The following is a 24,754-nucleotide window of genomic DNA, read 5'->3' as shown; positions in this document are numbered from 1 at the left end:
TGATGCAACACCACAACAGATTAGAATTTACCGCTGCTGACAACCCCCCACAGGCGAATGAACCGGCCCATCTCCTAGCAGAGAAGCTGTACAAGCACATGACTCTCCTCAGTGAATCCTTCTGTAGGAGCTCACTCGTCCCACCACCTTCTTCCACCTCCCCACACACACATTAGCCCTACGCAGCATGTTACGAGCATCATTGATAGTCCCAAATCTTTCCACACCGCTCATTCAACCATCCGTGCGTTTCCTCAGTTCTTACCCTTATTAACTTGGTCCTTTCACCTCGCACCTAAACTGCCTGGATACCAAAAATCCCGACTGCATCAAGGTAGGACTTGCAACCTACAGCCCAAGAGGTGGCAGAGCATTACCCACTCACTCCGGCATTTCAGCCCCCAAATTCCTTTTCAATCCAGAACGTGATGCTGCAAACCACAAGATAGAGCATTTTGGCCCATTACAGCGTACCAGATGGAGAAACCTCCACAAGAGCAATCCCACCACAACCACTTTAGCAATAAAGCAGTTCCATGTGCTTTCTGCTACATATAACCTCTCATCAAGGACTGCTTATACGTGGGTTTTCATTAACTCCTGCATCTATGAAGTTTGTCTTGTGAGGGCTGGTTGATGCTTAACCCCTATGCCATTGTCTTGCATAGGAGGTGCATTTAGCAACTGCACTTACTGGATTATCAACCAATCAACCACGACACTTAGTATGCCGAGTTTATATATTGCCTTTACAGATGAAGACAATGTTGTAGTACTTTAATATGTCCATTTATTAAACAGGAAGTCCTTCACAAATGATTTCATACTATATTGATCAAGATAAGTGTTAGAAAACTACCATTTTCCCTACATACAAAAATACAGACTTTTACCACTATGAAGACATGATCAGAAGAGTACCATGAAAATCCATAGAGCTCAAATCTTCAAATATCAGAAAGAAAAAAGACAGAAAGACAACTAAATAAAAAAAATTTACAAAAAGTATTGTGCCCATATACGAAAGACTGGAAAGGCAAAATGACATTTAAAACCGATAAATACACCACTTAAATTATGCTATAACAGTATGGGTTTTAAAAACAAGACTGCTTTCTGTATTGCAAGACATTACAATTCTTCAGCTTGTGTTTTTTGTTTAGCATAAAAAAAACAACAGAAAAGAAGCACACAACATATTGAAAATCATTCCAGGTGTAAAAACAAGCTGGAGGTTACGTTTTCTTGTAGAGTTACCTTGCCTTTGAAACCGGTCAAGCATTAACAGCACAACTTTCACATACAGAGCTGGAAGATGCTACACTTAGACATGCAAGTTACAGCTGTCGATACCGAGGGCGCAGTGATCACAGCTGGTAGGTACCGCTACGGAAAGCATCTGTTTTATCAGCTGGCCCTGTGTGCAGTTTGAGAACTTCAAGAACACTTACCAAAATAATGTGAAACTGCTTCAAGGCTGTAAGTTGTCTCTATGTGAACATTTGCTAACTTGTGATATTCTTCAAATCCTTGATCAGGATTTGGTGATAAATGGGTACCTGATCTGCAGTCCCCTAAGTCAATGGGGAATTTTGCCTGAGTAAGGGCAAGTCAGGTTCTGCAGTCACACACACAGTATGCTCGTAAGATTCTCCTTGGCAAAACATTGATTTCTCTTACTTCAAAAGCAAAATACCAGCAGACTTGTGCTCATATGATGAAAGGAAAATTGCATCCCCTTTGCTCAGTCCGAGATGGAATTCTAACCCACTATTTCTTCTAATACTTCTGAGCTGTTCACAATTACAAATCTGTCAGTAGAGGACCTATATCCCCGAGGGATAAAAGTCTTTTGGTCAGGCCTGGATGCACCTTCCTCAGACACCATAGATCATAAATTATGAGCTAGAATTAGAATGTTTAGATTAGGCCTGCTGTGTTTTTCTACAAAACCCAGAATCAGCACCGAGGATACAGATATCCCACGCTGAGCATCTCTTCACACAAGTCTCAAGGAAAGAAATTTGGAGTACCTTCTAGCTCACATCAGAATCTGCTTTATCACCATCTTTCAGGCAGCAGCTGAAGGCAGACCAGAGCAAAAGTGACACAATCTTTTGATTCACCGTGATATCAGATTTACTACTTAGTGCACAAAGGGAAAGCAATGGCCACAGTAGCTGTAAAACTGGTATTAGTGGAAACAAAGCACAATGAAGCCAGAGATGCATTAGTGACTCACATTACAAAAATAGTGTTTACTGGTTTAATAAATTTACATCTCTATTTTTGTGAGTGACAAGTGTTTATACCACACATGGAAGGCACACTAGGTGAAGCAGTTTTTCGGTATTTGTTTACAATTCTGTGAAGAGACATACAAAGTGTCAACTTTCAAATCAAAATTGAGCATTAAAATGAGAAATAAATACATACTTTACTATTTTATTGTGGGTTCCTGAACCCTTACAAACTTCAACATATACAAATAGTTTCAAAATGACACTAATACAGAAGAGAGTAAGTCTAGACAGATACAATGATTAGCTAAGTCATTTGTTATATTATGTCATAAATGTTGTGCCTTAAGTATAGAAATCATTTTAAAATGCAATAAATTGGCCACAATATATAAATCAAAGTATTTTCTTACTCCGGAACTGTGATGTACGAGTTAAAGCTGGATGAACTGTAGTGCTAAGATACACTTTCCCTCCACAATATCCAACAAGTAGAAACCAGTAAACATTCAAGATTAAAGTATAAACAGTAGAAAAATGAAGGTAGCAATTGTTGTAATAAAAGGGTGCTAGCCAGAACCATTTTAACCTGTAGACATCAAGATAAATGCAACATTACTAAAATTTAGACAACAATACTTTTGGGATTAAAAGGTTACCAAAAGTGATAAATCAGCCTGGTTAAGAGAGGGTATTTTCTTTCAAACACATGAAGGTTTTAATTAAATATGTCTATTGAGACATTTGTCCAAAGCAAAACAAATACAATACCCTGAAATTTCCCATATTCTAGACAATAGTCCATGACAGTCAGAAGAGGCAGATGGTCATATTTCATTCTGTTCCTCACATCCAGATGTTCTTAAAATAGCTGTAGGGACCAGCCCCAATCAAAAAAAATAAGAAAAAACCCAGATACTCCGTTAATGTGATCTGGCTATTGCTTTCTGAAATGCTCCTATGTCCTCATTATGAATTCATGAAGATAGTTTCCATATCCTTCCACATACGCTAACTGGCTTTTTAAAATTTTACCCATTAAGTCCCTGGTATACAGATAAAACCTTCATAGTAAACACAAAGCTCTATGTTATAAATATGTCAATCAAGGTAACTATGTATATCGTATATAAAATTATATATCTTCTGTTTGCCAAGTATAATTTAAAAAGGAATATCTGTGGCTAGTTATAAAAAAATACTTATTAACCCATAGAGATTAAAAGGCAATTTCACTAACTCATCCATCCAGCACATTTGAAAGAGTTGCACTGGCGTTATGGATAGGTAACTTTATCTAATCACATTTTCATGATAAATAGACAACTTTCATTTCTGGGCATATATAAGAACACTTTTGAAAGCTAAATATCCGAAAAAGAAAATTAGATTGTGTTGTATACTCTAAATTAAAGGCTATCATAAATCACAGTGTAAGCAGATTTTTTAAAGATTATTTTAGAACACAAATGGTTAAATTATAGACAGATTTAAAAAAAGACAACGCAAAAATAAGACCAAAACAACAAAGGAACCCTTTCAGGTTGGACAGCACTGCTCTGACTCTGTCAAACAGATCTATCCAGGTGGCCAAGTGGCTAACAGGGACAACAATATACCAAGAAAATCGCTGAAGTGGCATTCAGAGATTTCCTGAATATTTGTATGAATTCATTTTTAACCAACTCCCTCTGTTAAAATAAAGAGAGGAATTTGGCATAATTTCTACAAACTATTTTCAAGCATTCTTCTGGGTTTTGTACCTATTTCAGTTTCATTTTTAAATTATTACTTTTGTTGCCATTAAAATTCACATACACATCTCTACCTGCACAGTCTTTTTGAGCCTTGTTGGCCCTCCAAACAATCCATTATTTTATGCTATAAACAACAAAAACTAAGTACTCAGTTTTCAGAAATGCTACATCACGGCTTTACTCATTTCGGTGGGACTGAGCAGAAATTAGTCTGAAACTATCCTTTCTCCTAGATACATAGAACCCTTCTGATGCAAGCACCTACACCCCGCAGGTCTCTGCGAACGAACTACCACACTGCAGCTGAGCAGAAGTGATTTGATAGTCACACCCGTTTGTCAACATGCCTCAGGTTTTAAAATGCACCATTAACGACGATGGTGTAGAATCTCTCCAACTGTATTACACAGCCAGCACGGCCCCGGAGTCAGGAACAGAGAAACACTTCTACACCTACTTTTACTACTGATTCAAGGTGTCCCTCTCTCCCCTTTGCTATGAAGTGCAGAAGCAATCTTTCCTTCTGCGGCTGGGGATTATTCATGTTCACGTATCATTTTGAAAGCACTGGATTATTAAGCGTCAAGTTTGGGTTTCTCTCTCCTTCTCACCCTTTATCATATCTCAAATTCATGATCGGACTGTGCCTGCCTTTTTATTTATCCTAAATACCTGCTGAAGATGTTTGGCTCCAAAGCTTTCAGCGTAAGACCTCTTGTTTATGCTCCGATTTTCATGTACAAAGCTGTTCAGCATCTCATCTGAGCAGGAGAGAGGCTATTATTTTCTACACTATTTGAATTGCTATTAAGTTTGGGGTTTTTTTTAAATTATGCCCTAAAAACATTATTCTTACTTATGTTGCACTGTTGGTTTAGTTTTGGGGTTTTTTTCCCCACAAAAGAGAACAAGAAGGAACATTTACAAAGCTGTCATGAGACAAGAAAGTAACAGATATAGAACAAGGACTAAGGGGGGGGGGGGGGGGGAGGGTTGCATTAATAAAACCACGTATTAGATAAGCATTCACGGTGCCAGCACATCCCCAAAATAGCACAAAGGTGACAAATATCAAACTTGTTTAGGGACCTTAAAGTTCATGGAAAACTAGTGGTTAATTCACTTACGACAGTCTACCTGCAGCTTGTAGCAGATCAGTTCTCCTGCTGTGGTCCACAGCACTTCAAGAACCAGCAAGTCTGCTGTGTTAGGAAGGGGCAATCATCAGATGGTACAAAACAACTTGGGGGGGTGGGGGGGGAGTGGGGTGTAAAAGAAGATTATCTTAGGGAAGACTGGAAACTTTCCCCAGTTTTCACCTCTTCTTTCTAGAATCAACAATGAAATACAAACAGATAAAAATTGTCGATTGTATCATGAGTTGCACAGCGAAACAGGTGACAAAGCCTATGAAGCAGTACCCCAGACTACTGATTTTATTTACATTGACATATAGAAGACATCTTAAAAGCAAAAGATGAGAAGCTGCTTCCAAGGCACAGCTCACTGCTGATGCCATGCTTCTCAATACAAAGCCCATGATGAATAGCACAGACTGAAATACAGGCATCTAACCTTGTCTCTCAAAAAAGGCAGAGGTAGATGAATCTCTCTCAACCTTTAAGCACGTGGCTCCTACCAGAAAGTGTACACAGAAATGCATGCAGCATACCAGCTAGCTTCCAAAGTCCTAGGGGAAAGACTAAAATTTCCCCCAGCACATCCAGCCCAAACATCATAAGCTATCATAAAAGGGAAGAGTACCATACTTAAGCAAGAGGTCATTAGACACAGTATTTTTATCTTCCTTATATTGAAGCAGACACTATACAGATCAATGAAGATGGCTTAACAAAAATTAAATATTAAAACTTTAGATGAGGCATGAATATATGAAATGAACAGGTAGAGAGTAAGAGGGAATCGACTTCACTAAGAAGCGATGAAATTGTCAAATCAGTTCTTATGGTGTTAGAAACTTCTATTGTAGGCGGTTTGCAGATCATGACAGGAACGTAAGAGAAACTTGAACTAAGGCTGACACAACTGAGCATACATAGCATTAAAAGGAAAACATATATTCTTACAACACTACACAACAGCTATTACGCTGTTGCTCCAATCATATCTTATGCTTTAATTAATCTTTTGGTGTCTGTGCATAGGTTTCAAAATTTACTGTCATTTCTACATGCAGAAATACATGGAGATTGCATAGTTTGATGACAGAGGACCAATCGGAACCATTACGGTTTTGAGCATCCTGCTCCTACAAAGTTCAACTGTTTAGCTTTAATTTAGTTTTATTTACAGTGGATTTTGAGTCCCTTTATGGAGCTAAACAGCACTCTTAAGGACTAAAAGAAATTATCCCAGTGTGCTTAGCAATTACAAGCAAGACTAACTGGCTGGGATAAGCAATTTAATGTCACTTTTCTAAGCAAGTTTAAAAAAAAAAATTTAAACTTTCTACCCTATTTTCTTCCTTCAGAGCTTTTTTATGACGACTGCAGTTTGCATAACAGTCTTAAAATATTACCACCTCTTCAATACACCAGGTAAAATTAAGTCGGGGGGCAGGGGAATCAACCGTGTATATATCATATGATGTTAATGTTTCAAATTTAGTTGTCTCTCACAGCTACTTTATCTCCCTTCTATATAATCCAAAGAGCACATGATGTCCCCCCAGAGTAATAAATGCTTAACTTAGATTTTTTAGAAAGTATATACTGTACAATACTAAAATCATCTTTGGTCCCCAAAATAAGTAAATTACAAATATACATTTGTTTTTCTGTTTTACAAAGTGTATCAGATAGTATTTTTTAAATTAATATTCTCTTTGATTTCTACCCTGAAAGCTGTACTAAGCTCAAGTCATGATGTAAGTAATAAACAGTGGCATACAGTTCTCAGCTCAAGAAAACTTATTTCACATGTAAAAGCACTCAATGTCATTCAGGTATACACGATGAAGTATTACACTGTATTAGAAGTATAACTGCATCATTCTGCATTTGTCATTCCAGCTAAAAGATAGCAAAAGCTTTTCATGATCTCACTCCAGAAAAAGCTTGGTGAAGTTATCCTGTTTCTAGGTAAGGAAAGGCGTAAGGATTTGAAAGAGACCAAATTCATAAACTTGCAGGTGCATGAGACCTTCCACCCCTCTGAAAAACCAGAATCAGCACAGGGAGTACAGGAGAGGAACAGGGAGTTCTCTTACGTACGCACCATTTCAGTCCTTGTCATCAACCAGCAAACAGGACACGCTCCTAATGAAAAGCCTTTGCTATGCATCACCTAACTTCTGTTTCTTGATTTCAGATGAGGGTTCTACTCTAAAAGCATGGATCTTCTGGAGGACAATATTCTGTACTTGAGTAGGGGGTTTTGGTTTTGGTTTTTTGGTATGGTTTTGTTTTGGGCGTTTTTGTTGTGTGGTGGTGTTTTTTGGTTTGTTGGGGTGTTTTTTTGTTAGGGTTTTTTTGGTTGGAGTTTTTTTTTGTGTGTTTTGTTGTGGTGTTTTGTTTTTAACAATCTTTATACAAACTGCTTTAATGCCAGTTTACAATTCCAGTCTAGACACGCTTGTGCTACTTTTAAAAAGGCTCTTTTAATAACGGACAATCTCTGCAAACTCTCCTTGCAAACTTTGCCAATACTCGGCAGAGTGCTGAGAAACAGCAGAGCTGTAACAACCGTGCTGGCAACAACAAACTTCATAATTTCATACCACGCTGAGCATGGAAGTGTCGTTTACTGTTCGTGAAATGCACGGTAATCCTGGTGAGACACCACCTCAACAAAATGTCTGTGTTCTAAACCCAACAGGAGAGAGTGGCTTACGTGGCTCGATCTTTTTTTAAACTGGTGTTCCCTTTGGCATTAACTTACAATGAAGCAGAATAAAATGTTACTATAGTAACTGGTAACCCATTACTCATTAAGAAAAGGCAAGTTTTCTTTAACCTCATTAGTAACTCTTTCTGAGTTTTAATCTCCATCTTAGCCACTAAGATGAAATGCACTGTAGATATCAGTAAATTGAAAATGAAAAGACATCAGTTTTGTCACCAGTTTTTCACACATCAAAATAATTCTCTGTTGCCTGATTCAAACATTGCAGCGTTAGGTTCACACCTGTCACTATCCCAGTTCCCTCTGCTATTAAAAAAGCCCAGGCACTTCTATTGATCTTCTGTTTGGTATAACCTGTTTTTCATATTTCAAAGTGACCTCTTGCAACGTATTGCTGTTTGTTCTTAAGACTCCAGTTAACTTCATTCATCTACTTAAAGAGTACAGCTACAGAAGAACACAACGCAAAAAGTGTTCAAGTCAAATATGAGATAAATTCAGGCATACGTGGCATACAGTTCCGCTGATTTCAAAGATTTCATCAGCTTACACCAGAAAGCAATTCAGTTCTAGAGATCATCTCCCCTACACATGTTCTTCATGTAACATGCAGGCATGCATATGCCAAATAATGGATTACAGATAAAAACACCAATCAAAAACCCAGAAAAATATCAAGAGACATCTTCCTAATAACATTCTGGTATCATCTAACTGATTACAGCAGAATTCAAGTTTTGAGTAGAGAACATATCCTTCTCTTTACTGGAAGTACAATTACAGTAAGAAAACTTCAGTTAGGTAAAACTATTTCTAAACAAATCAATACAACCATATTATCCTCCAATTATCTAAACTCATTTTCCAAAGAAATATTAGGGAAAAAAGTTTGCAGAAACACCCAATTAAAAAAAAAAAAAAAAATCAGTTTTACCTACTACCAGATTTAATTTTAGAAGAAACAAACAACCCTCTGAAAAGGACAATATTTATCTTACATGAATCACAATATTGCAACCTTAGGAACACTTTATAAGCACATCATAATTTTTTCCTATTTCTTGCTCACTTAAGGCTTCTCAGAAAGGTTGAACCTTAAAAAAAAAAAAAACACCAAAACAAACCAAAAAAACCCCAAACAACAACCAAAACAAACAAACAAAAAGACCCCACAGAAAACAGGGGAGGAAAAAAAAAAAAAAAAAAAAAAAAGAGCTGTGACTGGAATGCAAGTCTACTGGATTGACAACCCCTTCTTTCTCTACTGTGCCCCTCAACCACCTTTTCTCCACCCTGCCTCCCAAGCGTATTTCTTTTCCCATTTCAGAATGAAAAATAGAACGTATCCCAACATTAGCAGACAACCATATACCTGCACTTGATGCATTATGGTGACCATTCAGTAAACACGCTAATTTTGCGCAAGTTCAGATCTGGCCAAGGCCATGCATGAACTCAATATGGCAATTGCAGAGTAACCCATAGGGTAACTACCTCAACACTGTATCCATCAAAGAAAAAATGTGAAATGGTTGTCCATTTCAGCTATGTAAGTGCACCAAGAGTGAAACTACAGGAGATCTTGCAGACGAGAATTGAGCTGCACCGCCGAGGCTGCACGAGGATGGATACAGAGAGTTTGTTGGACACGATACATGGCTAAAGTTATTGCTATTTGCCCCTCACTTCCTTTTCGCATGTATTACATTTACTTTTGGTGGATTTCTTTCCTATATTAACCAAGCAATGTAGTGCTGGTCTTAGTGTTTACGATAGACGAAGAAACAATGGCAGAACATGTATATTCAGAGCTTGAACTTGGGAGAGGGAAGGCAAGTACTGTGCAGTTAATCCAAAGCAACAACATACTGCAAAACATATATATATTATATATTATATATTATATAAGATATATAATATATGTATATATATGCGGACATCTTAAACGGATCTTGCTTTTGAATGACCAACATTTACTGCCTTCATGACAACGGCTTCTGACTCGATGCATCTCTGCACATACGCAGGGCTGGGAATTCTTTGCCACCATCTGATCTTCCTTTTCTTCCTTAAATAAAGAAAAAACCCTTTATTCCATTAGGGAGTTAAGCACTTCTTTCCCTTTGCAGTCCCATTTGAATGTCGGTTTCATGCATCCAGACGCTGAATCTCAGGGCGATGATCTACTTCTCTGGATTCTGTCCGAGCACGTATGTAATCACTGGTCTGCCGACTACTTTGTTGTCTGCTGGTCATTCGCCACTTTTTAATAGCTAAATATGTGTTCACAGCATACACTGCCATTGCCAAGAAACCAAATATCTACAAGAAGTAGAAAGAGTTGTCAAAGACAATTTTTGAAAACAAGAACAATAGTAGTTTCACAACAAATTCCTCAGAAACTTAGTTTTCTACTTTATTTGCACTGACAAATCATCATGGCCTGTAAAATTGATCTTTTTCTTCTTCAATGAACTAGAGAATCTGCAAAAGCAGCTAAGATCAATGATCCCAGAAAACAAAGTTCTCTGTCTACAAACATGACAATTAAATCCTGCAATGCAACTTCAACGGAAGAACCTCTTGTAAAGAAGAATACAGCTCTTCATCCAACAGTTCATTCCTCAGGGTGCACATAATAGTGAGTGAATGACCAGAGAACAGATGACCAGTCCAGACCATCAGCCTGGAGAAGGAGCTAATTTGCAGTTCTTCCTATATGCTTCTGCAGAACTCTTGTGAGATTTTCAGTGTCCAGGTTTGGGGGGGGAAAAGAAAAAAAAAGTTGCCGACTCAAGCACAAAATTAATTTGCTTGACCTTACTGTTCTAGATTTAAAATCTTGAAGTAAAGTACTACTGTACTCACTCCACAGAACAAAAACGATCTGTAGCGAGCAAGAATTCAGCAAATTATGTGTAAGCAGCTCCCAATCTCTTGTGAATTTTTGGCTCAATCTTTTCCGTAGGCTTGCAATATAGAGCAGTATCCTCTAAGCTAGCTATAGAGAAAGAAGTTCAACTGTTAATGTGTTCTCTGCAAGTCATTTTTCTGTTTGTTCTTGCCTCAAGCCTTAAAGCAAACATGTCAAAGGATGTCAATACTTTCTAAATCAGAATTAGCATATAGCCAACTGTAAAATTAGAAGTAAACTGCAGCGGCACAGGCAACAGGAGCATTCAATGAACACAAGGAAAAAGTTACTCTTAGTTTTAATAAAAGATAGTAGTCATATATAAAGAAGTTCAAATTCTTACCACAGCAGCAATTTCTGCTCCAGTTTTATGGTTTAAAGCAGCAAGTACTACAGAGGCAATGAAAAAGAAGAAAGTGCTGAGTCCAGTGTTGACCAGATCCTAAAAAATAAATTCATTAGCATTACTAAACAATGATTCTTTGCTTGCTGTTATTAGAAGTGATGAAACAGAAGGTTAGAACAAGAACTATAGCAATACATTCCCACTTTCTATGCAGTTTATCACTTATACAAAAGAAGGCAAAAAGATTATTACACAGGAAAAGTAGCGTCTGTGAACTAAAGTCAAATAGCATGTACATATAAAGCACCAGTGCAGATTCTGGATGCGTTACCTCAATTTCTACTAGGTTTATTAGAAAAGTACTGTCAGCACGAACAATGAGTAAAGCCGTTCTACCTCAGCTGACGCTGAAGTAACCTGAATATCAGCACTCCAGGAACCCCTTGTTCTCTTTCACATGACAACAGTGCTCCATATACTGCCCAGATAACAGTCATCAATTTTACTACAAATTCTTTAAGGCCTTTATTGTAGAAAACTGTATGTCCCATGTTATTTCTATAACCGCTGCCCATGATGTAAGAATACACAGCTTTTTACATATTTATTGCATAAAATTGATGTTTCCAGCAGACATTTTAGAACATATGCACAGCAACACCCCAGCAGCACCTACGTGAAAATTCTTGCTTTGCTCCAAGCCCAGAAAAATGACAGGCAACATGCAATTCAGTTATACATATGCTGCATATGTCACTTCACGTTCAGATGATTATGCTGCCATGCCTTACAAAAAGCAGGGTCATTAATGTATCATTGGAACATAAGAATTCTGAATGGCAGCTACTAGCACAAGAATAATTATGTCAATACAATACTATCTGATCAGACCCAAGGAAAAAAAATTCAAGAGTTGGGACTTTAAAATAATAGAAGAAATAAAGTGCTAGATTCATTAGGGACTAGCTGTTCAGTATGCTACTCGGGGCATCTTTTACGGTTCTTTAAAACATTTGATACGTATGTACACTGCACTATATGTACACTACAGAGATGTGGGAAATAACAGACTATCATGATAACTGAATGAACAGGTGAAGTCAGGGAGCAAGGAGGGGTGTGGAGGAATCAGAGAATGGCAGCTCAGCACAAATATCCTGAAGGAACATGAAATCAGTGAGAGGTAAATACTATCATAGCCAAAAGGAATGGAAAGAAAACCTGTATACAAGTTTGCTGTGCAACTTACAGTTTTGAGTTAGAGGGGAAAAACAAACAAAAACAAAACCACACTGAACATGCCAACTCCCACCATTAAAAAATCCCATCGCCACTCTTTAGTTAGAATTCAAGGACAGATTTGTTCTACTTGACTCTCTTCTTTCACATGCAGGGCAGGCTCACCTCCCATTCCTGCTCCTCCACTTACTGCAAGTACAATTTTATTTTTTTTATCCCCCCTTCCCATGCATCTTGTGAAATGCTGTAAGAAGTTAGGCTTAGAAAACTGAAGATATAAATCTAAACTTATTCCCTGGGTATGACTCCCATGACTCTGTTCCAGCTATGTAGCACAACGACTTTGAAAAGACCACTGTCACCCAGCCACCCCCAAAACATCTATTTTTCTAGCCATGATTTGAGAATGCTTTAGAAAGTAATTGTAAAAACTGAGTTTCTGGCACTGTTATTCACAGGGAAAACTATTTTGAGGGTGCTGACTCAGCAACAGCTGGTTATCAAAATTAGGCGTACCTGGAGATAAACTGTACGATGTATCACTGTGGCCTGATCCTCATCTGAAAGGGGCACTTTCCCAAGAAATCTGAGAGGCTTCCACCACTCATCGCTATTTCCACCCATGTGTTCAGATTTCACAAGCTCAGTAAGACCCAAACTGTCTTACCAAATAGTAAGGAAACAAAAGCAAATTGTGGGTCTCAGAACCTCCTACCATCTTTCCACCTGCCAGTGTATAATTAGAGAGACACTTTTTATCTCTGTTCAAGCTCACTGAGATAAATGTTATCTGGTACTTACGGCATCAAACAACATTGGGATTTTAGTAAACAGTTATTGCAATTTTAATTATATAATTTCTTGCCTTACAAAGATAAATTTAAGAAACAGAGATATTGGAAAATAAATGGCATTTCACAATTTCTCCCAAGTACCCTCCCACTGCAACTCTGAGTTCAGCAGCTCTAACTGTGCTTCTGGGGTTGCCAACAAGAGCTGTGGTTCTCATCTGCACAACCCTTTCTTCACTAGAGGGGAAGTCTCACTATATGTGACAACAGACACCAAGCTCAACAGTATGCAACAGTTTCATCAAGTCTGTAGAGTAAACACACGTATGTCACCAAGAATGCTGAAACTTAAGTACTGAGGAGAGGGCAGCTATGCTCTTCAATAATTTTTTTAACATTTAAAAAAAAATTAGTTCAACCCAAGGTCAAGTTGTGTATTTTACTACCAGAGTACATTTGCTACCTACAGAAATGACCTACAGAATGGAGATAAAAACCAAGAAATAACTCAGAACGTAGTAATTACAGTAGGTAAGCATCTCAATATGTGATGCCATGACAAAAAAAAGGGAGAAGCAGCACTTATACATTCCTTTGGACATATGGACACAATAGGTGTAAGGCGGTAATCTTACCTTTGCAAGGGACCCTGGAATGCTGCATCCTGTTCCGGTATCCACATTTTTAAAAGTATGTTGAAAAATTGGACAGGGTACAGAGAAGAGCCACAGAAGTTATTTGAAAGGAGGAGAAAATTTCTAACAGTATGAATCAAAGAACCTAAACTGCTTTGAATATTAAAAAGATTGAGCTGTGTACATGAAGACTCCACTGTTCAAATAATCAAAAAATACTAGCTGTTTTAAAAGTTTAGCACAGAAAAGCACAATAAAATTAATAGTATAACAAAATTAACAGCTGCAAAGTTAAGGCAAAAGTCACATTCAAAATGAAGTAAGTTTTAATAGTAAGGGAGCTAACCATCGCAACAACCAAAGATGTGCTTAATATTCCACCTTTTCACTTCTTATAATCCAGATTATGTTTTTTCAAATGCACATTTTGTACTTCTTTAGTACCATGCTTGATTAAGTGGATGGCACATAATGCTCTATGATTTATGGGGTCAGATGTGCTTATTAATTAATCCTGCTGACCTCTGACTTTTTGAATCTGTCCGCTTGATCATCTTGCCAAAGGAGAATAGTATAAGCAAGACAGCTAGACCTATCCACAACATGACAGATGTTACCATCTATCTCCTCACTACAAACTGACTTGAAGGCTTCTTGTAAGAAGTTTGAGATACTGCAGAATATGAAATACTGCTGAAATCAGACTGCTGGTGCCTTTGCCATGATTTTTCCAGGAAACCAAAGATACAAATGCATTAGAAACTTTGTCATCATCACTGGCATTTTATTTTATTGTACTCTTTAGAAAGAATATCAAATTTCTCCTTGCAAAGAATCCAACAATTCAAATTTAAAGACTTGATTCCATCTTGAGGCTCCAATTTATTTGTTTCTGCAATTCCATTTTCCCTGTTTAGGTCAAAACCTTTTAATGCAATTAATAATCGATTCATATTCATACAATAAGGCTGGTTTCTTAAAAAGCTAAAACTAACACAATCTTTCATATCCACAGATCAGACAGACTGTTTGGAGCTTAAGGAGCAATGACATTTACCAATAACATTGTCATATAACGGTAACATCACAGACACAAATATTGGTGGAGGTTTTTAATCCAAAATTTGGTACTTACTACTTAGAGCAGAAAGATAAGAAACGAAAAAACACAACTGTTTTGGAAGAAGTCAGAGCAGAAACAAAAGAGAATGAACGACAGCAAGAATTCAAGAAGTAAAGGACACTCCCTAAAATAATGTAGCTTTTTTCCACATAAGAGAAAATTAATAATCGTGACAATAAAAAGAATAAACTAATTGAAAAAAGATGAGCCATTTCAAATCTGGCCATGATGTAGCTTAAGTTCTTGCTATTATATTTATAGACAAAGTAAAAACCACATCACACAGATAGAAGAATTTCTGCTGAAATTACAGCAACCTCATGAGACAGTATGCTGTGCCATAAAATACTGTACAAAGCTGCCATCCATAACAGAGAATAAAATCTATGAGCTGAATCAAATCCACTCTAGACTGCTGCTGCTCCCTGTCTCCTTTCCAAAAGGATTTAAAAATGAAAGACTGACTTCTGGTCACTTGCTAGTTATTCGCAAGTCCTTCTGTTCAGTCACCAACAGTCCTATTAGTCCAAAGGAGAGTATCCAAGGACATGTATTTGCTACTGCCATCACCAGCCATCTGTCCCACCCACAAGGAGCATAAGGCAGAGGAGGCATCTTAACTCACGGATGAAGATGGGTTTATGCCAAGACAACATTTTATACTAAAATAGATAGGGCGAGGCTTTTGTTCTGCCAATTCTGCTGTAAAGGTGGGAAACTCTAGAAAAGAAAAGCGGACAGCATCCTACAGTCTTTTGTTTTTTAAAGGTCTGGGCAGGTATGGTTCCTGGATTAATGAGGATGGAGAGGCTGAATTGGAGCTATGAACAAGAGGTCTGTTAACAGACCTGAAAGCTCCTGTTAAGTAACTCCTGAAAGGGAGTCCCCCGCAAGGGACATCAGCTTCGAAAGCTTCTGTTTAGTCCTCCAATTTGGTATGTTACCAAGAGTTAGCTCAGTTGCTCAGAGGTTTCAGTAATATCCACATGCTTTTATCCATGACTTCACATATGCAAACTTTTAAGAGACATTCAATCAAAATACATGCTCTGCCTTTTTATCCTGTATTTCACGGTGAAGAGACTGCACGAGTGACCAGATACTATTTAAAAGGGAGACAGTACCATATTGCAATTGTAATATGTATAAACAAAAATATGACATTTAAACTGGTGGTTGCTTTTATCATTTGCTTTCTGAAATCCAAGAGTTTACATTTAGATGGAGTTTAAAGTAGCTAAATGAATGTAATCTGGAAAAGAAGCCTGCACATTTCAACAGTTTGACTTTGTCACAAAAGGTGACAGAAGTTAGCAGCCTGCTGCTGTCCAGGTTATTTTCCACAAGAGAGCTCAAAGTAACATTTCCTTTTAGCTCTGTTTTGGTTTTGGTGGTTTGTTTTTCAGTTGGTGGGGAAAGGGAGGGGAAGGGCGGTCCTAGGAAGAAGTCCTAGGTAGAAAGAACAGAATTAACTGGATGAGCATTAACTCCCATCTCTTTTTTTCCTCATTTATTTAGGCTTACGTAGGTACGGGAGCCTTTATTCAAACACTAGATTCTGCTACTCCAAGATTTACATAAGCGTTGCTTCCCCTGATAAAACAGTCCATGACCGATTTCAGAAATACGTTAGTGACCCAGAGGGCTGGATTCACGCTGTGCAAACAGAGGTATCAGCGCCCATCTCACAACGTGGGGCCGTGGGGCCTGGCCCCCGCGCAGGGCTGAAGGCCCCCGTGGGTCCCACATCACACACAGCAGCCCCCAAAGGTCTCTAGCGTTCACCTGCAGGTGCTCCTGTTCAGGTGCTCTGATCCAGTCCCAGGTGTCTGGCACTTGCTGGAAATCTGTTCTATTTCCAGCATCTCAAGCAAAGTATGTAGAAAACCCTGAATTAACACAAGTGACTTTCAAAAACCTCAGTCAGCTCTCCGAGAGGTCAGGGACAAGCTATGATTTTGAAAAAATGGGAGAAGTGGCCTCAAAACCAAGATTCATATGTTTTTATTCTTATTTCTAACTATTTTTGAGTTAGAATACAAGCTCTGTTAGATGTAGTAATTCTGCTGCAAATGACAAAACACATTTCCAAGTTAATGTTTTTCCCTGCATGTTTTTCCAATAAGCAGTCCTACACACAGACAGGACCAGCAGTTATCATCACAAAGCAACAGACATTACTAGCAATAGCTACCAAACCATGTAATATTTCTCGTATTTAAAACTTGTGTTTGTATTTCTTACAGAATAACGCATCATTGTTTACACCATGCTGCACCAAATGAGAACAAATGCCCACGCAGAGCACTAACCCAGAGGAAATTAATTCTGACAATTTTTTTATTTATAAAATATTAAATTTTATCCTTAATAGGTATTGCTATTTTGACAGCAGTAAACATAAAAGTGAAGGATGACTTACTTAATTTCTCATTCAACAGCTAAGCAAGCCAAAGAAAACCAAGATGTTTTTTCAAAACAGAAGGGGAAAAATATAAATTTAAAAAAAAAAAAAAAAATCAAGATTGCCCTGTGAAGGCCTTTAAACTACAGCTTTGTAATTATACTCTTCAGAGCAAAGGTTGGCATAAGACAGTTTGTCATTCTGGAACCACATCAAATTTTCTGCCAACTACTTTGGTGTCAGTTGCATGCACACAAGGTTTCATCACTGCAACGACTGGAAAAAAAAAAAACAACCCAACCCTGCAAAAATGATGAAATAAGTTTGCAGGCAGCACAAAATACACTACTGATCTGTGTCTTGAAAGAGACACACCTGACTCCTCGTGTTTCCTCCCTGTAGCAGTGCTTCCCTGGGACTGAGTCCAGGCTAATAAGCCCAGCAGAACTCTAATTAGTTTGTGCTGGGCTCAATCCTGTGCCTCATCTTTGAGGCTGCTCTAGGCTGAAAAACTGCATCCAAAACTGTGCACACACACAAAATAAACACCCACTGGAGTTCTGGTAGTGTAAAAAAAAGAAATTTTTTTTTTTCTTCTTTAAATCAATGGTCAAAATCTATTGGAAGATTTTTTTTTCTCTACACACAGACACAGTCCATTCTACTGGCTGATTATGCAACGATTTATGTCTGTAATGACTCCAATTTCTCTCATCATACAAACTCTCATCCAAGAGACACAGTTAAATTTCAGTGTTCTCAGCTATTTGCCACCACTTCTCCCACTCCGCAAGTCATCTCAGTTCTCAGCCCTGAAAAAAGGTCCTGCAGCATTACAGTGGATCTACTCTGCAGTGACAGTAATTGCCAGAAAGCCTGGCAAACCACATGCAAATTCATCAGAACACCAAAGTTAGGAGTAACAGAACTGTTAACTTTCCTACCCCATCCCTACTTCTAAAGGGCCATGTCATCCACACGGTTTGGCCACAAGATCTTAATCTCTCCCTATAGAACACATGAGATTCAAATAATAAATAATAATTAAAAAAGGGGGGGGGAGAATCTAGCCAAACACAAAATTATAGCAAACATTCAGTTACTAGTTAACTCTGAAAACAAACATTTCAAAGCAGCAGCAGAGTCTCTGCTGCGGTGTACTCTTAATTCCCCTATGCCACTTGCAAGTCTCCTTGCAGAATAGGCGCCCTTTGAGCTGGGAAGCATAAAGGAAATGGAAATTTCCACTGACAGGTTCCCCAGCTTTCGCATTTTTGCATAATATCGATAGTGCTGCACAACACAGACAAGCGACTGCTCTTTCATCTTACTGTAACAGACCTGCCTCTTTCCAACCCACCCAAGCAAGGTTCTTTTCCAGCCTCACCATCTCCGTGTTTCTTTCATGTTTACCTCAGGAAAATGTGAAAATGGGTGGCAAGTCTCTAATTAGGATCAAAACAAAGCTCTCCTCCCCAAATGGCTAAAATATATATTAAAAAAAATTTAGTAAATCTGCATACCTGTTAGATGCTAGTATATACTGATTCACATCTTCATTCCAACCAGGGATAGCAGACATCAGACAATATCCACAACGCATTAGAAAGAAGTCTAATTTTAATAAAGTACTAAAGGAAACAACCCTGTGTTGGACAATAGCAGTTGATGGCCTGGTACTTTCTAATAAGTAGGATCATTTGAAAGCAAATGGTTTTAAATAGTTCCTAGGAAGTTTCTGCAAGTGCTGTGTTTAAAGAAAGTCGTCTTCCTAAATTTAAGACTATTAAATTCTTTCAAGCACTGTAACAGCCTCTTCTCACACAGCTTCTAAAATCAAAATTTGAGATTTTTTGTAAGGGAAATACCCATTATAAAGTCATACATATTTTTTTAAAGCATGTATATTAAAGCATTTATACCTAAGCAGGAGTGACTTCCTCCTAAAGCATTCAAGAGTGTGAAAGTCTGTTGTTCAGAAAGCAACTCCTGTGATAACTGTGTCATATATAGAGGCTGCAAAATTATCAAAATAACCATCAAAACACAGGAAAGTACTAAATACTGAAAGAGGCAAATAATGTACGAATATACATCTAAATTGTAAAGAATAAAAATGCAAAAATAAGCCAAAAAAGCATTCAGCCACAACTCTACATTCTTAAATTTCCTACTAACTTTACCAAAGTAATATCCCATAGGTGTTTTATCAGCAGCCTTTGATCTCCCACTCTCTACATGCAACAGCAGACTACAGCTATCTGAATAATGAAGATACTCCCACACTCCTCTCAGAGTAACGGTCCTATCAGACTAATGATTAAAATCAGTAAGCAATACCAGGAAGAAGGATGGTCTCATCAGTTAATGAAAGTCAGAAGCTTCCGTTCTCTTCTCACTTCTATCAGAGATCTTTGGTATAATGATGGAAGAAGCATTTCATCTTCAGTATGTAACCAAAAGAATGAGACTTGTGAGATCATGACAATTTACTTCTACCTCTGCTGATTTGGCAATATGAACTAAAGCAAAACGCATTTGCAGTGTATTCCATTTGCCCTTCAGGTTGAACTCCAACCATGTCATGTCACTCCATGCTGTTTAGGTAGGGGGTTCAGAGTGTGGCCATTGCCTTAAAACCCAAAATACTTAACTTTAAAACAAAAGAAACACAGCAAACAAAAAATCTACACCACAACTGGTTGGATTGTTAAGCCCTCTTTTCTGTAAAGATCTCTAACAGACTGCTCTGCAGAGACAAGTAACCCTGCACTCAAAGCTGCAATTCTTGTCACTCGACTACCGTAAGAAGTCAGGGTGGCTGAAAGGACCTCCCAGTTAGACACCGATATCTACTGCATTATTTGGGAGGAAAGGCAGAGAGCTGCATATAGGCTTCTGTACTTATGTATGTTCAACATATTGTCACAGTGTTCTGGTAGGCAGTAGAAGTGTGCCACAGGGCTCAACAACAGAACAAAAGGTACAGACATACAGAACCAAGGGTAAGCAAAGTCATTAAATTGACTCTTCCAGAGATACAACTTCAGCTCAGTCATGGACACCATGCATACCACTACTCTATGGTCTCTTGTTAAAATGTCTTGGTCAAACCTACTTTGACCATAAGCTACATCTAGTATTCACTATGAAACCACTCGCGTCACACAGCAAAACCATCACATTTTGTGTGACACTGATGCACTTACACACTTGTTATCATGCTCTTGTACATCCTACTAGCGTGTACAGAAGTGTGTGACATAAAAAGATGGTCTTCAATTGCTGTTATCAGCTCTCAGGCTGCTGCGATGTTCCTTAAACAGCCAAGCTGGCAACAGAAAGAGAGACTACCTTCTCTCTGCAGCTGCTGCGTTTCAGCTTGCCACGAAAATAAGTGGTGACAATACTGGCAGAATGGAGACAAAAGGAGCAAAGGCAAGACAATCCAGTAACATTCCAGTGGTTCCACTGGTTTTATTGTGCAAGCTATCTCCATCTCCCCCACCTACAGTTACCAGTCAGAGTTCTCAGTCCACCTAATCTATCTACCAAGTACCCTTAGGAAGAGTTCCTCAATAGATTATGCATCTCCAGGGTGCAAAGAATCTACTAATTCCACATTCCAGTCTCATTTTAGACAGGTCATTTAGGCTTACAAACAGTTACTGAACATGCAAATGGCACCATTAATAGATTGCATTAAAACCAAACAAATAATCACACAGAAGCCTAGAAACCTCTGTGACTGGTCTCCAAAAGTACTTACAAAATTACTGTTATAAAATAAAACATAACATAGGCACATATGTATCTGTGCTGTCCAAAGAAGTTGATATAAATATTGTCCTTGAAGCTGACAGATCTTTTGCTAGAGTGACGAACATGTTGATTTTGTGACCTGTGTTTATGCAACCCAATCTGAAAGTTTAACTCGTAATACAGCATGGAAACGGAGACTTGTACAAAAGGAATGTGCACTGCCAGCAGTTCTCTTCCTAAAACTGCTCGTATTTGAGAACACATTAAGCATTGCCAGTCAATGTATAATAGTTATGTGTGTAAGCAATTCAAAACACCTGATTTTCACAGAAAGCATATAATTTTTTACATTACTACCTGATGATTGCATTAATCTGTGTAAGAAAATATATGTAGTATGGCTGTCCTAATATAAAAAACAGCTTAAGAGAGAACAACAGGCTACTGTAAATACAGCATCTGTCAAAGTTAAATAACTGCAGGCTACATTTTTATCCACTTCATTCACAAACAGTAATTGCTGGCATTAGCAGGAAGTTTTCCTTCCAAAGAGATCTACCAGAAGACAATTTTAGTTCTATTTAATGTAGTTTAATCTTGCTACATTTCAAAGCTCATTCTGCTCTTAGTATTCAAAATAAATATAAGTAAAATGTATAAAGAACAGTCATACACGATCTTAAACAACAGTAGAAAGTAAAGTTCAAAAACCAAACTTAAAACCAGATTTGCAGCTATTTTTAACAGAGTGAGGATTTGTATGAACTTACAGTAAGATTCCAGTTGATCTGCGGTATTCTTGTGTGAAGATTTAGACTGAACATAAGCAACAGAACTCCAGTAACCACCAATGCACTACAGCTCACAAACTCGAAGAAATAAAGGCCTTCGCAAGGGGAGCATTCCATGATGGTCTCTATGCAGATGAAAGCAATCAGTGCCAAAACCTAGGAAGAAAAACAAGTGGAAAAAATATAAATAGATTTCCACATTTTTAAAATAGCCACAAGTATTCCTGAAATTTCCATTGGGAACACGATCAGTTTACACTCAGGAATGTGTGATTTTAGTTTATAACAGGGCACTGTCTAAAGAGCAAAAACAAAAGCAAATTAATGTAAGGCTTTCTGGATATCTCCTGTTCAACGAAGTATATTTTAGCAAAATTACAGGAGTCTAACATCAAAATGACTGAGACACCCAGAAAGACATGAAACCCCTTCAGGCCACTGGCTTAATATGCAAACAGCACCTCAAACATTTTATTTCATTTTTCACTCATGATATACTATTCCAAAACTTGAAGATGGAATGCCTTTGTCTATTGGGCCAACCTCAAGCTCAATTATATAATATGACTATAGTGTGATTGTGAAAGACATTTCAATAAAGCTGCTATTTAAAATTCACTACCAACTTGAGATCTAGGTCAATTCAAAATAGAATAGATTCGGGATCTCTACCAGCCTCCAAAAATGCCTGCCCTTTTCATGGTTTTTTTTATCATCAGTATGCTGTATTTCATATAAAAATCTATTTTATCATTCCCTTACTTATAAGACAAGAAAACAAGCAGCTAATAGATGAAGAAGAAACTCCTGGTGCTGCAAACAGATATATCTAACTGGCATAATGGTTAGTCACACTGAATTCAGAAGGTATCTTGGTAGAGTTAACACAAATGCAGACTTTTGCAAGACGAGAGTTTAATTTACTGTATGGGATAAAACAGTGAACTCACTATACTTAAAAAAAATCTGCCCAACGTACAAAACTAAAATATGTTACAACCATACACCAATATTAGCTATCAATATTAGTCACTTATACCTACACAGAGTATACAACTTACATATGGAAGTAAGTCTCAAACTGATTCCTCTTTAAATATAACTGGCAAAAGAAAACCAGTTGAATGGACGGCTTTGGTGTGTTATTTTGATTTTCCATGGTAAGCAAGGAAGGCCTTAAGAGTGTTTTGCTTTGGTTTTCAAGACAACAACCCTCCCACCCACCCACTTACATTTTTCAGAAAGAATTCACTTTTTTGCTCTGCCGCAAAATTCTAATGAGACTGTAATAAGTCACTTCAATTTGAGGATGAAGAGCTCTGGGGGATAGCCTCCTCAGAGCTAAATATTCCATAATTTGAAAGTTTTGCACAAACAAAACATAAGTTTAAATGATTGACAGAAGCCACAATACAAATCAATTTCTGCTAAATTCTTCTTTGCCAATTTCAATAATGTTTTGCAGATACACTTTCTTCCAGCACTTTTTATGCTTCATCCATTAATTTGTCTTTGCCTCCTACAACAAAACAAGCAAAATGAAGAAAAAGGATTTTGAAGGAAGGTATCATTTTTGTCACTAACAAACATCAGCAGTAATTCTAAGTAAAGGACAATACTCCACAATGCTTTGTTTGCCACATACTTCAGAATACAGTAGCTAATTTAAGTTTAAAAATGGATTAAAACAAAGCAAACCGGTTTTAATCAAAAAACTCATACTTGGGTAGAAAGTCTCTCTCAGTTCACTTAGCACGCTGTCTTTAAGAGAGCACTTGCCATACTAATTTTTGGCAGCTCATAGAGCAAGCCAGTTCACATCACACAAATTCTGAACAGATATCCAGTGACTAAACACTTAACTTCAGATTTTTACCTTTGACACTGAATAGCTTTGGGAAAAAAGAAAAAGTATGCAGTGAAATGGATCATTCTGAAAAACAGAATCAAAGTCAAATTATCATTTCAGCAATGACACACACACACACACAAATACTGTCCAGATCACAGCTTCACTTTACAGTATTAGCATGTAATCAAGTCCACCTTTTCTGTGAACACAAGCCTCATAACTGAAGATGACACTGAATACGATTTAAAAAAAAAATCTCTAAAAAAAAAGTCTTAGCCGTTTCAAGCAGGATCAATATCAAGTATTAATGCTAAATGTTAGCTGGCAATACTTTAACTTTTAGATATTCCAATATAATAAAGTCTCCATTGTTTGTGCCACTATTTTTGATATGACACTTCTAAAATTTTTATTCTTTTAAAAGAAATGGTTCTGCAATATTCTCTAGAAATACTGCAGTACAAGCCCAAACAATATTAGGGTCATTTTCTAAAAATATAAACAGCTCTGAATTGTGCCACTGGCATTAGGCTGAAGGAGCCAAGAGCTCTGGCGTGCCAGTCGTTACGCTGGGCAACTGCTACCTGGCATAGGAAGTCTCTGTTGTTTTGCTGATAAAAATCTTACACTGGCTCTTCTCCATACCAGACAGCATTGCTTCTTCAAGGCTAACATACCCATCTTAGCAGTCAAAGCTCAAAAAAGATGAGAGTTTCTTGCATACAGCACTAGAAATAAATTATGTACTGAAGAGACACTTGAAGCAATGAACTCTAATCATCACAGGTTACTTATATACTCCCAAGCTCAGAATTAATAAACCTCAGAATTAATAAACCTCAGAGCAATTCTACCTTAAGATTTCATTTTATCCATTAAGAAATTATAAAAGGCATTTACCCATAACACACCCTTGTAAAAAAAAAAAAAAAAAAAGTTTTAATTTTGTATACTTTGGTTTGACTTAAACCAAACCATTTCAAATGCAAGTAAAGATGAAGGTGTGCCATCAGTTTAAGTAACATGCAGTGGCATT

The 24,754-nt window shown here is 37.6% G+C and overlaps 1 protein-coding gene across 1 annotated transcript in view; it reads right to left on the bottom strand.

The window, feature by feature from the left end:
* Positions 1 to 773: 773 nt before the first annotated feature.
* The window catches only part of CMTM4 (CKLF like MARVEL transmembrane domain containing 4), a 41,912-nt gene continuing 17,931 nt past the window's right edge, over positions 774 to 24,754 (bottom strand). The window contains exons 2-4 of the mRNA XM_082319699.1: positions 21,846 to 22,022; positions 11,119 to 11,217; positions 774 to 10,183 (exon numbers count right to left, since the gene is read on the bottom strand). Coding sequence (XP_082175825.1) covers positions 10,010 to 10,183; positions 11,119 to 11,217; positions 21,846 to 22,022 — 450 coding nt within the window. The 3' untranslated portion in view covers positions 774 to 10,009. The remainder of the gene's footprint in view (positions 10,184 to 11,118; positions 11,218 to 21,845; positions 22,023 to 24,754) is intronic.

The sequence above is a fragment of the Platalea leucorodia genome (genome assembly GCF_965183815.1).
Source record: "Platalea leucorodia genome assembly, chromosome: 8".
Lineage (NCBI taxonomy): Eukaryota > Metazoa > Chordata > Aves > Pelecaniformes > Threskiornithidae > Platalea > Platalea leucorodia.
This window is presented reverse-complemented; position numbering and strand designations above follow the sequence as displayed.